The 17,687-nt window shown below is 39.2% G+C and overlaps 1 protein-coding gene across 1 annotated transcript; it reads right to left on the reverse strand.

Annotated features, from left to right (window-relative positions):
- Nucleotides 1-792: 792 nt before the first annotated feature.
- Nucleotides 793-17,557, reverse strand: LOC134539747 (polyglutamine-binding protein 1). Its single transcript, XM_063382016.1, has 2 exons — nt 16,790-17,557; nt 793-5,235 (listed from the first exon to the last, which is right to left on the reverse strand). The coding sequence occupies exons 1-2, from the start codon at nt 17,360-17,362 to the stop codon at nt 4,885-4,887; spliced, it is 924 nt and encodes a 307-aa protein (XP_063238086.1). The 5' UTR covers nt 17,363-17,557; the 3' UTR covers nt 793-4,884.
- Between the last annotated feature and the right edge of the window lie 130 nt (nt 17,558-17,687).

A 17,687-nucleotide genomic window follows, 5' to 3' on the forward strand; every position in this document is an offset into this window, starting at 1 on the left:
TAAATAAAAAATTTAATTAATTTTATAGATTTTAACTAAAACTTTTGTATGAAACAATTTTTGATTAGACGAACCATTGTTGCAAGGGTTGAAAAAGGGAAAAAAATCATAATTTATACAATAACAACTGTTATATCTATTCTGTTTTACTGTAAAATCTTCAATTACTATCTACAAATTTTGTCAGAATAATTTTTTATACAACCAACCATTACTGCAAGGGGTAGAACAAACAAGGGTTGGAGGGCAAACAAAAAATCATAATTCCTTTTGAAGGCAAAAAATTAAAATCATACAAATTGTGTATTAATCTTATAATTTTTATCATAAACCTTTGATTGAAACAATTTTTGATTAGACGAACCATTGCAGCAAGGGTTTTAAAAAAAGAGGGGGGGGGGGGGAGGGTAAAATTTAAAAAAAAATTTCTTACTCCATCAATAGGTACACTATCAAATCCATTCAAATTGTTTGTAAATCTTATAATTTTTATCTAAAACTTTAGTCTGAACCAATTTTTAATATGAACCATTTATGAAAGGGGTTGGAATAACAAGGGTAGAAAAAAAAATTTCATTACTTCTTTTAGTACATTTACTTTCATTCCCATTATAATTTATTGTAAAATGCATAAACTTATCTAAAACCTTTGACTGGAACAATTTTTGATGAAACAAACTCTTACTGAAAAAACAGGGGTTGAAATTAAAATTTTTTTTTTAATTATTTTATTATCAAATTCGTCAGAATTTATTAATAACTATCTTAATATTACTTTCAACCTTTGTCCAAAAAAAAATTACGACCAGAGTTTTTGAAGATCAAAAATAATTGCATGACTAACTTACTACACATATTATGAAATTTGTTAAGACATTCAATGCTGGATGCATTAAAAAAAAAAAGTTTAAAAAATTTCAAAATATTATGTTGCATGGCATATGATAAAAAGGTTAAATCAATTTTTTGAATATTGACAAACATATAGGATGTTATGTCGGCTACATTAAGTTTTTCAAATGTTCCAGTTCACATAAGTTTCCAAAATATTCCCAAACAAATAGGTATGTACTTCAAAATCTACCTACGCCTGAAAGCTGTGCCGAAAGGGATTTTTAATATTTTATTTTACTTTGCCAAGAAATATGCTCTATTGTTTTATTTAATGCTTCAGTTGTGATTGAAAGCATCATGTCTGAATTGAAGTTTCGCATTTGTTGCAGAGCATTAAAAGATTGAAAGCTTATGTTTTGCTTGTATAAAGTTGGTTACTTAAAAAAATCAAAATATGGTACTTATGGTTATTTTATATAGGACACAATTGGTTAAACACTTAAGCAGTTCAAAAATTCCAAAGATTAAATGGTTATTTTTTTTTACATAAAATCCTGTATTTGATAAAATAGGTAAGTGTAATACATCTTTACCGAGAACAATACGTATTATCACTTTCATTAGAATTTGCGAATATTTTAAACATTTGATTTGATATTCCACACTTTGCAACAAAACACTAGTATTCGCACAGGACTATTTCTCCCTTGCGAAAAATCCGGGTTTGACCCTGCCATCAAGTCCGCAGCCAGGATTCTGTGAAGGCGGGGCTCCAGTAGTAGACTTTTACAACTCCAACGTTCTCGCAGTGAAATTTTTGCCAAGATTTTGCTTGATAAAAGAAAACTGAACATTTATATATTTTGGTTTTTACACTCAAGTGTGTTTCATACTTTGTTCTTGTGTCAATTATTTGATGATTTCACTAAAACAAGTCCAAAGTATACATGCACAGCAGCATTAAATATAGAGTACTTGGAAAAACATTATTAAGGATTACAATAAATAAGGTTTACAATAATTCTTCTGAAATAATCTCTCTGAAACTTACGTAGCTAAGTTGCTGTAATTTTCTCATCCTGTATTGGCTTGTGTTTCTTTTCTTTAAAATCCTGGACTTCTCCGGACGTCTCTGCTGCCGTGCGTCGAACACGTACAGCCTCGGAGATGGGTGATCGACAGCTTGACCCCTTGTCTCAGGAAGGGGTTCCCACGTGGACTTCGTCTTGCAGATCCAACAACTTCCCAAAATTTTACAAGGTTTCAGCAAGTGGTCTCCAGATAAAATCATAAGAACGTTGGTAAAATGCAGAAAATCCTTCAAAATTTACCACAAAACAGGGTGAATAGGAACAGTCTGCTCAAAAAAGAAAAATCTTTATGGATAAAATCATTAATTTAAAATTTTTTTCTATTTTGCAAGTTATTTGCAATTACAATTTGGAGTGATTATTATTGAAGAATTGTGTTTTTATGATTCTCTGAACGGACAGTTTCTATTCACCCCATTTTACAATACTTAAAACTCAATCTCATATGCCACATTGGTTATTTAACTACTACATCAGAACTTTTGTTTAGGAGCTATTCCTATATTTATTACCAAAGGTGTTTGTATTTGTTATTAGGTCACAAATTTTGTTGAAAATAAAATAAAACATGCTATACTTTGGGGGGGGGGGGGGGGGGGGGGGGGGGGGGGGGGGGGGGGGAATTATTTGCACGACTTATGTGGCCAAATTTACTTGTACTATTCATGCATTGCCCGGGCTGAACACAGGGTGAAGGGGAACTGTTTAGAGATCAGACGTAGTTAGTAATTGTCTTCTTAATTTGAATGTCAAGTGTGCAAAATAATTTATATCACTTTCAGATCCTGACAGACGTTCTGCCAGTTTATAGTTATTTACCTGGTCTGTATGTAATCTAGACTCTATAAAGCAATATAGAAAAAAAACTGACAAATAAGGGATTACTAATCTTGAAAAGATTCCATTATCTAGCTAATGCTCGGCATGCATTGCAATGCCTCATTCAGTTTTGTTTTGTAATATGTTTGAAGTAGTTACACATATACAAATAATCTATCCATGTCTCTAAATATATATTTATCTCTATCTACATCTATAGTCCTTTATATCTATGTATCTCTCTATCTGTATTTATATCTTTATATCTACATATATACCTCACACTATCTCTATGTATTCTATATGAGGGTACTGATTGCTTCGTTGTTAATATCACAAGGGTTTTTTTACTTGTATGGGAAAATTAAGAATGATAAGGCATCTAGTGCGTGGCAACTTCTAGCGCCTGCGGCATTGTCAACACACACTTCGTACGTGTACTGCATGTTGTATCTAACCCCTCCAACGCATTTGATTCTAAATTGGACTTTTAGTAAGGATCCCTAATGTTATTGATAATATAATACAGCCTATAGCCTTCCTCGATAAATGTACTATCCAACACTGAAACAATTTTTCAAATCGGACCAGTGGTTCCTGAGATTAGCGCGTTCAAACAAACAAACAAACTCTTCAGCTTTATAATAGTATTAGTATTAAACATGGCCAAATTGTGTCAAAGAATATCCATTTTATATTATAGTCATATTAAATATGCCTGATGCTACATTTCAGGCCAGTCAATATTAGACATCAAACAATTACATCTTAATAATTTTTTTTTCTGAGGAGTAACAAATTACATACACTAAACACGTCAAAATGTTGGTCTGAATAGAAAAAAGTGTAACGGTTTCAAATAAGAGTAAAATTTACATTTGATCTAATCCTGATGCTGCAAAGACAAACTATGGCCCTTGAGTGCTCTTGAGGATTAAAAGAGAGCTGATAAAAAGGAGGTTTGAATACCGTATTTCATTTTCAAACAACTCTGTTCATTGCTAAACTCTGACCTCACCTAACCTTTCTTTAAAAGACAACTGCCGCGAAATGAGACTACGAGATATTCTGTTCTTGATGACTGTAAATTTTAACCTAACGTAATAATTCATAACTAATATTTGCAATGTAATCAACAACCTAACAACTAAGTATAAAACATAGATAACTGTACACATTTTTTAAAAGTTAATGTATCAAGTATCATACATTACACATTCCTACAGAAATAGTAGATACAAATTATTAACATTTAAATGCTTGTTATTTTCTTTAGTTCACTTTGAGGGATGCAATATTCTGATCTCTATGGACACTAATCTCTTTATATCCCAAGCCAGAAATTAAAGTGATACGTATGATTTTGAAAGCTATTTATGTATTTATTAAATGCTATATCAAAAACCCCTCTACCTTTTTTTTTTGCTCATAGACAAAACTTAAAAATCTCCATGGGTCACACAAAGCTACGTATCAAATTTTATGAAAACCAATCAATGGTTTAAAAGTTGTCGTCGGACAAAGTCACATACATGCAAATGGCGATTGCTCCAGTTGTTACAGACACCTTATTTCGCTTGGGCAACTACAGCTATTCAGGAAATGTAAAAAGGAAACAAAGCTATTCAGTCATTTTTACACATAATGTATTACATGAAATACTTATCCAATATCTTTTTACTTACACGTACCTGTTTTTTGGGAAAAAATGTTTGTTTCCAAAAAAGTTCAATTACAGTACATAGTGAATCAGTAACATTAACGTTATGCTATGATAAACTTCAAAAGGTAATAAAATCATACAAGATAAAATATTTTTTTATATAAAATGTTATATGTTATTTATAACTAATGATATATGTAAGTAAAACAAAATCAGTACACTGTTCCATGAAACACTTTTTAATAGGTACTTTTTTTAAGTTGGCAATATTGAAACCTTAATTAAGAAGTTCAATATATGAGCAGCAGTAATTTTATACATAAATTTGTGGAAATATACATAAAAACGTTAAATGATTTCGGGTGACAAGTTTTTACGACTGCGCAAAAGAGTCACACACAAGCATTTTAACAGCACACGTACACAAACTATTAACACGTATGTTAAAAATACCCGGGCCTTCAGAAACAAAGGATTCTACTTCAAGGTCGGTGGTAGCTCTGGCTTCGACACCAAAGTCTTTTCCACGGCGGGCTTGCCGGTCTTGGCGTTGGCCCGCAGGACGGCCCCCGGGTTGGGGTACGGCCTCATCTGGTACAAGGGGCCCGCGGCCGTGGTGTCCGCCCCCGTCTTGGCCTCGTTCTTCTTGCCCAGCCCCGTGGACCAGGTGCCCCGGGGCGTCTCCGAGTAGGCGGCCGGGTCCATGGGGTCCAGGTCGTTGTCCTTCACCTTCAGCCGGCCCTTGGCCCGCTCCTTCTCGCGCGCCTCTCGCCGCTTCTCCTGCTCCTCGCGCTGCTTCTCCTCCCGGGCCTCCTCGTCGTCCGAGACCTGCACACACCGCCCACAGACCGTGTCCCACCTTGCTGCAAGGACAACCACTCACAATTATTCTTGTACATTGAAGATGAACATCGACAACATTGTGTCCCGCCTGAGGCAGGGTCTACATGGATGTAACGGGACTGACACTCACAGGAACCAGCTGCCCCACTCGAGGGACAAACCTGTTGTTCCGGCCAGCCCCGATGGATGCGTGAGGTGAGGTGAGATGGGGTCAGCGACGGAATGAATTGGAGGGCAAAACGGGAGCACCACCAAAAAAAACCCGTCCGCCACATTTCCCACTTGCGAAAAATCCAGGTTCTACCCAGCTGGGAATCGAACCAGTATTTCCCTGGTGCTTGAAAAATTAAGGCTGTTTGTTTAATCTGGAAAGTTCGGAACCAAGGCTGTACTGGATCGGTGATTTGTCTGGAATGCTGGATTATCGAACCTTGAAATAGTTTCACAGGTAACAGCAAGAAAAATTAATATACGGCATAAAGTCAATAAGCTGCTCAATGCCAGAGAAAATACAAATGAGTTTTACTGTTTGGAAAAAAGATTGGCAGTAAAAATCAACAAAGGCCTGAATCCACATTTAAAAACAAAAAAATCTGCTCAATCATTGCCGGATTACAGACTGTGCCAAACAAAAACCAACCAGATTACTTGTCAGCTGAACTGAGTGCTTTCAGAACCTACAGGCCAATTTCCTCAATGTTCTCACAACACCAAGTTATGTTGGGTAATCCCTTTAGAAACAAAAAATTTAAGTTGTAAATACCAATGTAACACATAAAAAAATACCAGATAAAATGTGACACATCAGGTGTGTTGAACTATGCTAGTTATTAAAAAATATATATTTTAAAACTGAGTTTTTGTGTACTTAATAATGTTAGTTGAGTTTCCCACCAAAGAGTGAAAAAGAAACTCCTTAATGAAAAGGGCAATGAAGTCTGTGAAAGACTGAAGGGTAAAAACTTTTTTTTTTTTAGCTAGAGATAATTTTCTAAGTGATTTTTATTAATTTTTTTAATTTAACAACAACTTGTTTTTCATTGTTTTTCAACTGATAAACCACAACTTTCCTCAACCTTCCCAACAGCCAGTTTTTTTTCCAGAATCAAATCAGAATACAAAACTCCATAAATTGCAGTAACTCCACATGGCACTTAGAAATAACACAGTTTGTACACATGATTTCCTGGCAAAGAATAAAACACTTGTACAATGTAAACACAGTCCTTTACATTGTCAAAGGATGGAAAAAAGTTTTAAGAAGGATCAAATCAAGGAAACGATTTAGCTAATTCATTTCTAAAAAAGACAAGATATTCAGCCTGGAAAGTCACTAGAAGGTTTAGTTGCATTTAATTCACATGGTACGTCACACATTTAAGACTATTTATTTTACACCCATATGGAGTATTTGCTTGTGTGAGCCAAAATAAATATGAAATTTAGGATTCAATGATACTACCTACTGTAAACTTGGGAAAAATAATTTTTTGTGCAAACATTATTTGGGAGATCATAAATCAACTAACTAATCGAAACACAAACAATTAAAGGTAAAAAGTTGTTTGAGTTCAAAGATGCACTTGCATATTGTAAAATGAAGGACTTAAAGGCTCACTGATTTATTTCTTTATTATTCACTATTGCTTACAAGACATAATAACACGTTTCAGTTATGATCTATTAAAGGTCCGCCATTACATGAATACTGCTCGCCTTCATGTCTGCCAACTTCTAATCACAACACCATCCCCTAACGAATAATGCACTGTCCCAACGTTTGACAAACTAGTCTCTCAATCTTGCGGGCAATCTGATTTCCCGACCACTCTTTGTGCGCACCGGACACCCCACAATTGCACCCTTGTTCTCACGCTCACTCACAGCAGCCTCTCCCTGCTGGCTGAAGTTTTCTTTTCCTCCGCTCGATGGCTCCACAGCAGCATCTCCCTGCTGGCTGACTTTTCCTTGTCCTCCGGTCGACTGGTCTTCTCCCTGGCCCCTTGCTACTTCTTCTGGTGTAAACCCTCTGAAGTTGAAGTCTAGGCTGGACCGTCTACCATGCTTCTCCACAGGCAAAGCCGACGGTCTCAGATGTACAGAGTTTCTTCTGATCTGCCGACCCTCTTGATCCCTGACCACATACGATCTTGGTGTCCCCGCTTCTCGCACTACTTCTGCAGGTTCCCATTGTCTGTCTCTATACAGCAACACTCGGTCCTGCTGGTTGAACCCTCTTATCATTTTCGCCCTTTTATCGTGCCACTGCTTGCTTTTATCTTGCCTGTCTTGTAACGCCTGAGTTACTTTGGTGTGTACTTGAGGTTTTAACAGTTTCTTGCTGACTGGCAACTTGGTCCGCACACACCGGCTCATGAGTAGCTGTGCTGGTGACACTCCCACTCCCGACAGGGGAGTATTTCTATACTCAAGTAGCATGACTGACAAGTCAGTTTTCAGATCCAGGCATCTTCTGAGCATGTTCTTTGCAACTTGCACCGCCCGCTCTGCTTGCCTATTAGACCTCGGGTAACCTGGGCTTGTCACAACTTCAAAATCCCAACATGCTGCAAATTGCTTGTACTTGTATGAATTAAACGGCATGTTGTCAGACACGATAACTTTAGGGACACCGTGTGTTGCAAACACGGTCAACAGTGCTGTCGTTACACCCCCAACTTGTTTGTTTTCAACTAGTACCACTTCCATCCACTTGGAAAAGTAGTCCACCAAGACCAAGTAACTCTTCCCTCCAAAGTCACACAAATCAACACCAACTTTTTCAAACGGTAGCGTTGGTACCTCATGACTAATTAGTGGCTCTGCTGTGTTCCTGTTTCTGAATTTCTGACACACAAAACACCTAGTAACCGTTGCTTCGATGTCCATTGACATGTTCGGCCAGTACAACAGCTGTCTGGCACGAATTTGGCTCTCTCGATTCCTAGGTGTCCTTCATGCAGACGGAGTAGCATTTGCGGACGCAGCGTTCCTGGTACCACTACACGGTCATTTAGAAATAGGAGACCGTTGTCGGCATGCAAGTTATGTCTCTGAACAAAATATGCTTGTGCCTGTTGACTGACTCGATTTTTATGTTCTGGCCACTCTGTTTGACAGTATTGCATCACCTCACTTAGTACTTCATCACCTGACGTTGCCTGTCTGAACTCAGCCTTTTGCTCTTCTGACATCTGAACACTGTCACACACACCGACGGTGTGAACCATCTCGTTGTGTAATCGTGGTGCTGTGCTCAGGATAAAACCATAATTATTAATAATAAATGTCCGGTGGAAGCGTCAGGCTAATTATCTAAAAGAACTTGCCAGAGGGGCACAGCCCACTTACAAAACACAATTTAAAATTAACCTCCCTGACAGTAGGAAAGGTTACGTGGATTGTGGTTTCAAGTAGCAGCAAATGAAAACAATTGTATGGTTTGGTTTCATTAGAGGCTTTTATTGTTGATTAGTAGTTTAGTATCTTTTTCATTGCCGGTTTCTTACATTTGAAAATATCCTACGGCATTACAGCCATTACAAACAAAACTGGTAACAAAGTTAGATTCTTATTTTTGATACATTACATTGAGTACACTAACGAATAAAATATAAAAAAAGGGGTGTCCGGGGGGGGGGGGGGGGGGGGGAACACCATTTCATGCTATACTAAGTTCAACTGTTAAGGAACATTGAGCTCGCAGGCTCATAAAACAAATATATGTGTTTAAAATACAATATTTTATAATAATAAGGAAAACGCCCTAAAACTGGTGGAGTTATCAAGCTGTTCTTCACTTCTTTTTGAGGGGTGCCGAAAGATGGAGGGAGACTCCGTTATAGAGGCTCACGAGTTACATTTTGAGGTGCAAAATGTGGCGCCGGAACTGGGCCGCCATCTTGAACTGGTCTGGGGTCCTTGAAGCACTCTGGGATTCTGGAACCCTGCCTATAACCAATAATCCACCTGGATTAGCTTGGTTAGCAGGCAGTTTATGCCGGGCGAAGTTAAGCCCAAAAAAAGGCAACCTAACAGGTTTGTGTGGGACGAAGTGCAGCTTACCTTAGCTGGCAGGGTGAAGTAGATAGTGGCTGTCCCTGGGGGTGATCCGGGGACGCGCGGCGCGGGAGCTCGCGGTAGCCATAGAAGAAATAATTATGCCGAAAACCAAAAAAAACTAAAGTTAAACTTAACTATTTGGGCAGCTACGAGGAAAAACTAAAAAAAAATCTAGGCAACATGGCCTAGCTCAGAAAGCAACTACATTATTACCGAAAGCAGATCACGATAGCTGCTGGTCGTTACTGCGACCTGTTGCGAAGATGCGCGCTGGACGAGAGCTGCCCTAAAAAAACCCTGAAAAGGCGCCGGGAAGCTAACTTAAAATTAAGCCCGGTCGTCTGTTCCTCTGGAGGAGGGGATCGGGAAACCCGAAGTGCTCCGAAGGGCTCCGAAAGAAAAAAAGGGCTCCTGCGACCTATCGACTGAGTGTGAGGTCGACTGTTTCTCCTGGTGGAGATAGGATGGTCAGTAGTGCGCTCTCGCTCTCAGCTGGTTCGTCCTTTCGCCGATAGATGGTGTGGGCATGCGGATCGGAGTCTCGCAGAGACCATCGCGGCACTTGGTGGCCGCCATTTTGCAATGGGGGGAGGGGGGGAATACCTGGTGAATGACCTGCCCTGGGAGAGTTCGCCGTCCAGATGTTGGGACGTGCGGCGGAGCTTGAAAAAAGGACACCAAAACGTGTTAGAGACCGCAAACTTCAGCACACCTCCGAGAAGGGGTGGAGGCGACCATGGGAAGCTTAGGGCGGCTACTTTCGTCACGCGTAGCGCTAAACTATGACGAAACGCGACGGCCAGTGGATACCGTTGCTGATGATAGCCCTGTAGTCGGCTAGACCCAGCAAATTTGGTGGGAAACGGCGGTGAGAGCACTATACTGCTCAACAAGCTAACCTGCCGGTACACTTGACCGAACAAGTTTGGATGGGGCGAAAGCAGTGGGCGAAAGAGGAAAATTAAAGTTATGAAAAAAATTTAAAATTTTGTAAAACTAAGAAAATAAAAAAATTCGTGCCTAAAGTAGCACTGATTCGGCACAGTTGGTCAGCTTAGCCTCTCCATCGTCACACTCTCGTATATAAGACCGTGACAACAGATCCGCTACATGCATCAGTTTGCCCGGAATGTACTCCACTGACAGTGTGTAACGCAGCAACTTAAGTTTCATACGTTGCAGTCGTACTGAGTAGACCTCTCCCACATTTTTCTTGAATATGGGCACAAGAGGTTTGTGATCTGTGTACACAGTGACGTTACTCCCATATATGAATTGATGAAATTTTCGTGCCGCAAACACTATACTTAGCATTTCCTTCTCTACCTGTGCGTAGTTTTTCTCTGCTGGAGACAAACTCCGAGACGCGTAGGCGATGGGTTGATCCCCGCACATCAAACAACACCCCAGGCCATCCTTGGACGCATCACACTGCATCGACAGCGGCTTGTTGGTGTCGAACAGACCTAACACTGGAGTCGTCCTGACCAACTCTTTGACATGCCTTCATGCTTCTTCGTGTACTGGCAGCCATTGCCACTCAACACTAGTTTTCAGTAATTCATGCAGAGGTGCAATGATGGTGGCTAGGCTAGGCAAAAATTTTCGTAGATAGCTTATGAAACCCAGTACGCGTTGAAGTTCTACCTTGTTGGTGGGTGCCTGTAGCGCGAGCACTGCCTGCACCTGTTCTGGATCTGGTTGCATACCGTTCTTGGAAAAGACATGTCCAAAATACTTCACTTCAGGTTGTTTGAACTGAATCTTGGCTTTGTTGAATTTTACATTAAGGTCCTTAGCTCTCTGTGCTACCTGCAATAAGATCTTGTCATGTTCCTGCTCATCAGCTGCTGCAATCAACAAATCATCAAAATATACTATTACCCCTGGAATGTGACCTAAGTTCTCCACATTCACACGTTGAAATATTTCTGGTGCACTGGATAAACCAAATGGGAGTCTTCTAAACCTGTAGCACCCAAATGGCGTGCTAAACGTGCAGTAACGACTTGACTGTTCATCTAGCTCAATTTGATAGAACCCGTCTTTCAGATCCAACACCGTGAAGACTGCCTTATTGCTAAGTTGACAACTTAATTCTTCCAGCGTTGGTATCATATGATATTCCCTTCTGATTGCTGTGTTTAACTCCACTGGATCTAAACACAGCCGAAGTGACTTATCTGTCTTCTCCACGATCGTTAATTGACTGACCCACCCAGAAGGCTGATCGACCTTTGCAATGATCCCTACGTTTACCAGGACCTCCAACTTCTGCTTCAGCCTGTCTTGAAGTGCCAGAGGCACTCTTTTAGGGGGTTTCGCGACTGGCTGTATTGACTTGTCCAATGTCAAGCTGCACTTGTTAGGCATGCACCCTGTTCCTTCGAACAGACACGCAAACTCTGTTGTAAACTCGGCGTATGAGATACCCGATGCGATACCAGCTGGCTTACTGCTCACACTGTGAACCACACTGCGAGAGACGAGTCCCAACAGGACGCACCCTGGGAGTCCCAGGATTGGCATCCTACAATCATTGTCCTTGACCACAACAAATTCCAACAACACTCGCGCACTGTGTTTCCTCTGTCCACGTGTGCAACAAAGAAATGAAACCACCCCCACTGGCTTTATTTTGTGACCACCGAATCCTTCCAGGGTTACGTTAGGTTGCTTTAGCTCAGTTGTCCCGTCAACCTGCTTTACGAGAGACTGTGACAGTATATTTACTTCCGACCCCGTGTCCAACTTAAATTGTACACACTGGTCTCGCACACACACATCCTGGACCCACTCCTTACGATACTGTTTGACACTCTCTATGATAGCACGGCATTCGCCTGATCCTACAACATGCAGCGTACTTACAAAGAAGTCCTCTGGCCCACATGTCGACTCAGTTACCCTAACCTCTTGCACCTGACTAGTACATGCAACTGCAAAGTGATTGAATTTTTCACACTTGTAGCACTCTTTTCCAAATGCTGAGCACTCATTTTTCTTGTGCTCTCTTCTACACCGTCGACACCGAAAGCCTCCTTTGACCGCCTGCTGTAGCTGAGGTTGTCTCTGTTGTTTTGATGTCCTCCAAACTGCATCGACCCCCTGTTCACTCTGGGACTCCTCCTTCATTGTTTCGACATGGTGTTGCACTGGAGTAACCACCTTGCTCTGTACAACACCTGCACGCTGTTTGCCTAATTCTGCCACTCGGCATTGTTCAACTGCCTTGCCTAGGCTAAGATCAGGCTCTCTTAACAATCTTTCTTGTAGGCCTTTATCTCGAATTCCAAGCACTATGCGATCCCTAACCACACTATCTGCCTGATCTTTGAAGTCACAGCTTTTCACAAGTTTCTTTAGATCCCTCAAAAATGAGTCAAACAACTCACCCTCTTCTTGCGAACGACAGTTGAACTTAAAGCGTTCCACGACGATGTTCTTTTTCGGGTTACAGTAGGCCTCAAACGCTGCTGTTACCTTTGTAAAATCTGTCTTGTCTTCGTCCGAGAGGTCAAACGTGTTGTATAGCTCCACAGCTTCGTCTCCGATTATATTGAGCCACATGGCAACCTTGACTGCCGACGACTTCGATTCATAGCCTGTCGCCAGCATGAAAATGTCAAAACTCTGCCTGAACTTGCGATAATTTTCACACAAATTGCCATCGAGAGCTAGACACGGTGGCGGTTTGAACGACTCCATTGTCTAACCCGCCCGACACACACGCACACAGAGACTGTTCAAACTAGTTCGTTCCACTAGCGCCACATGGCCCACCGCTGGCTAGGTAGATATTTTGAACACCTGTAGGCGATCCTACCGACTGCACCATGATTTATTTCTTTATTACTCACTATTGCTTACAAGACATAATAACACGTTTCAGTTATGATCTATTAAAGGTCCGCCATTACACGAATACTGCTCGCCTTCATGTCTGCCAACTTCTAATCACAACACTCACTGGGCGAAAGCCCAATTGCAAGCATACAAGCAATACAATAAGCCTACAATACAATTGGTTATGACGGCTCAAAGGATCCTCTGGGTAATTGTTCCTTGTTGCGTGACCGGTTATATTTTAAAATAAAATATTAAAATAAAGGAAGAAATTGAATGTTTTCTGATGCAAAGCTGTACAATTGCCAAAATATACTTGATTTTTAAAATACGTCTGAAATGTTTGAGGGACATTGTGCCCGGGAGAATTGTACTGCGCAACTGTGCAAATACTGTTTATTTCAACGTAAAAACTTAAAGTAATCAGTTGAAAGTGTTTGTGATGCAAAACTGTACTATAACCAAAATAAATTTGATTTTGAAAAATTGAATTATAAAACTTAATAAAAACTGGATACGCAAAAAGGAACAATTAGCATCCTTTGTAATGAAGGAATCAAGGGGAAGAGACCCAATGACTTGTAACAACATTATTCAAACACGGCCCACTCTCTCAAAAGTATGTTTACATTTTCACTGCATACACTTTTGATGTGTTCTAAATATCCCTAAATATGTAGATAAAATACATAGGTATGCTATCTGCATCCATGCATGACAGAATCATTCACGTGTGACTGGTGCGATAAGACAGCAAATCACATATATTGTCGTGAAGAGTTTTTTTTTTTTTTTTTTTTTTTTAAAAAGCTAGGCCTATGCGACAAACAGAAACAAACGACTAGATATAAAAGTTCCTTGCATTAACCATTTACATTTGCAGTACATACATGACGGCCATCAATGTTTAATAGACCTTTATGGAAAAAAATTGGCTAAATGTTTGGAAAAATTATTGCATATAAACATATTTAAAAGATAGTAAAAAAAGAAGGAAAAAAAAAGAAGCAAAATTAGTCAATCAGATTTTTTTTCTCTCTACTGCTATTCATGTAAATTTCTTTAAAAATTACAGTACTTTTGTAAGACTTTTTTATACATATCTGTCCAAAAGTACAAACTCCATTATTAAAAAAAAATTTGTTGTCTGTAAAGTCGGTTTACGGACGATAGTTTAATGTGACAACGTCATAGCAAAACATTGATGAAATGATTGGATACTTTTATGAATAAAATTTAATCATTTTTATTGAATTATCACTATTTTGTATGGATACAAAGGAGTGAAATGAAATCTACAATTTAATTGATAAATTTACTTTTATTTGCACTCATTAATTCAAATATGTTTATTACTTTAACGAAGAGATTATTTTAACTATAACTTTTATACATGTTTGCTATTTAACTTCTTCCAATCTGTGTTATTCTGTGAAGGATAGGACGACGATAGGAAAAGTAGGAAACAAATGGGAGTATTTAAAGTTTAATGTGCCCCGAAAAAGTCAAATTGATGGTTGTTCCAATCGAGTGGAAGAGAGATAGATGCGGCGCAAGCGTACAATAAGCGTAACGTGACACAGCATATCGGGACACAGCGTAATGGGACAATGTGTGCAACGGGACACTTTTTCGTGCGTGCAGCTGGCGTTCATAGATTTATTAGACGTTGTCACGTCAAAAAACATTTGATTTAATTGTATTACCAATGACTCAGTTGAACTATTATTTAAAAACAAAATGATTCTGATGCTCGTTACAGCAACACAACACTTTCTAATCTGGAAGTCTGCTGCATACTGTGAATTGTGCTGCGGTCTCATATAAGTGTCAAATTTGATTGGCTGGAAACAAATTTTATCTGTGAGTTTTGGTGAGGGCAGGTCAGGTAATAAATAAATAAATAAATAAATAAATAAATAAATATACATACACATACACACACCTATATAATATATAAACACACACACACACACACATACGTATAAATTGTGATATGGCAGGGATATTAATGAAGTCAGGCTGGGCTGAAGCAATTACGACCTGTATGTTCTTACAGTATAAGCTGAGAAATTTATGGCTTTTGGCAAGAGAGAGTGATACAGCAATAATTTTTGTGTATTTCATTTAGGTAAATTATAGGTTTGGGTTATTGTAAAGTAGACTTAAATCCTACCTCTAAGTTGTTTAGTGAAACCAGTATTTCTTTTGGTGAAAAAGACATTTTGCCATAATATTTTCCCAGAATGTATCATGAAGTATATTAAGTCCTACCCGGTCTAGTCTAGTATATAAACTGTTGAAAGTATATCCTGTAAAAAAAATATTTTCTCAGTACCATGAATTAGACTGATGTCCCACACTGTCTAGTGTATTTTGCGATACCGGAAATTAATGTTTTAAAGATAGACAGTTTGAAATATTATATTATCACATTTCAATAAATTTTTACTTGGTATTGTGAAGTAGAATACAGTCCCACCTGGTCTAGACTATTTTACGATATCTGTATTTTATTCCTTATATTTTACCACTTCACCCACAAATTTTATTTTAAAGTATCATGAAGTATGCTAATGAATAGGACACAGTGTTATATTTCACGATACCACCGTAAGTTGTAACGTTTATGAATTTCTTTAAAAAAAACGAAATGCACGAAAAATAGAGTGTTAATAGTTCCCCAACCAAAACCCCCATATTCCCACGCTTGTCTTATGCTGGAATCACAATGCCCCGACGGCCCCGACACGACAGGCCCGACAAGTTCAATAGCCAATGAAATACAAGCCCGCCGTGACGTCAGCCCGACAAAATACGCACCCCGACGGCCCGCAAGGAATAGATTCTATTTCTAATTTCGTCGTGTCGGGGCCCGACAGAAAAGAAAACGGCAACGGAAAGGAAACAGCACAGAACTAAATTTCAAAAATATTTACCTACTTGGTAAATCTTTTTGCTGAAAAGTGAAATTTCGTTTTACGTGTGGTGAATAGAAAAATTTGTAGCTTGCCTTAGTCTGATTCTATAAATATAAACAGATATCATCGTGTTTATGGTTAAAGTCGTTATTTTATAATCCATCTTTTAATTTTTCGTTTCTTTTTAATTCTTCGCACAGCTAACATCAGGAGTATTTTTCTGTCCCTCACTGACATATCTTTATCTTGTTTCCTTGTACCTATAATAAACTACTCTTTGTTTTACAAATCAAATTAACCTTACTTCGTATCGCAGACGACTAAATGTTTTTTTTTTTTTTGCACTTCAACTGTCAATAATGAATAAAAGAGCCTACTTTGTTTTTAACGCTTTCTATAATAATGCATTTTAATTGAAGTATTTAGCTTGGCACGATTTGCCGAAGGCCAAATTGAAAATCGTCGGGTTATTTTTGTCGTGGTATTGTGACCCTACGCTTTTCAATCTGTCGTGCTGAGATGCTGCACGACAGTTTGTCGGGCCTGTCGTGTCGGACCCGTCGGGGCATTGTGATTCCAGCTTTATAGGTAAGAATGTAGGGGTGGTAATGACGAAAGCAACACCATCAGTATTGTTATGGAATTGTAAAGTAGACTAAGTAAGTACTTAGCTTTATAACTGTATCGAAGTTCTATAACTACTAACTTACATAATTTTCGTCAACATCAGAATCTTTCCCATCATCTTCCGATTCATCGTCCTCCTCAACGTCGGCCATTTTAAGCTCTTCACGCAAATGTGCGGCGGACTCGCTGACCACCGCTCGCGGATGCCTTGGTGACAGCCAAGACACCACGTCATTCTCGGTGTCCCAGTAGTAATGCCGACCCGTTCCTGGATCGTACACCTCCACCCAGTTCTCTGGCAGTGGATACTTGGCCAGCATCTTCTTCTTCTTGCGCATGTAAGTTTCCTCGGGTTCGTCGTGTCCATTGCCCCAAAGTTCTCTACAGAAAGATGTGCACTCATGATATATGTTGTACTTGTTAGGGCAACCGGAATGTCCCATTAGTTTCTGCTCAAGATTGCCGATTAGATCATCCTCCTCCGAAACGTTATTGTTCAAGGAATCTTTCTTGAGAGTGTCGTAATCTTCTGCGATTACTTCTTCCTCCTGAGTGACGAGTGTTGGCGCTGACGCTGCATTGGTGGTGCCATTAGTCGGGGCCTGAATCAAGCCTCGCTTGGCCAGTCTGGAAGCTAGAGCCGCAGGAAGAGGCATTTTCAATGTTACAAAAACAGTCTGAATGTACTTTTATAACTAGCGCTCTACGCTTAACATAATATTTATACACCACCGGGAGTCTAATTTATTATATGTGCACACACCTGCACAAACATCACAAACACACCAAACGCACTATCAACTGGTAAACAAAAACAAAGCCAAAGGCGATGACAAGACCAGTGAGGCCACTACGACAATAAAATATTTTCTACTTCTAAAAAGCATTTTTTTTTTTACAAAAATGTCCATCCCATTTCCAAAAAGTAAAAAAAAAAAAACAAGTTTGAGCACTAGGAAAAGATGTATTTATAAGTTTGCT

This window comes from Bacillus rossius, chromosome 15 (genome assembly GCF_032445375.1).
Source record: "Bacillus rossius redtenbacheri isolate Brsri chromosome 15, Brsri_v3, whole genome shotgun sequence".
Classification (NCBI taxonomy): domain Eukaryota; kingdom Metazoa; phylum Arthropoda; class Insecta; order Phasmatodea; family Bacillidae; genus Bacillus; species Bacillus rossius.

Coding starts and splice junctions, on each gene's coding strand:
- LOC134539747 (XM_063382016.1), bottom strand. CDS start 17,362: ATGCCTCTTCCTGCGGCTCTAGCTTCCAGACTGGCCAAGCGAGGCTTG. Junction 5,236..16,789: donor CTGATGTTGACGAAAATTAT/GTAAGTTAGTAG, acceptor CGGTGTGTGCAG/GTCTCGGACGACGAGGAGGC.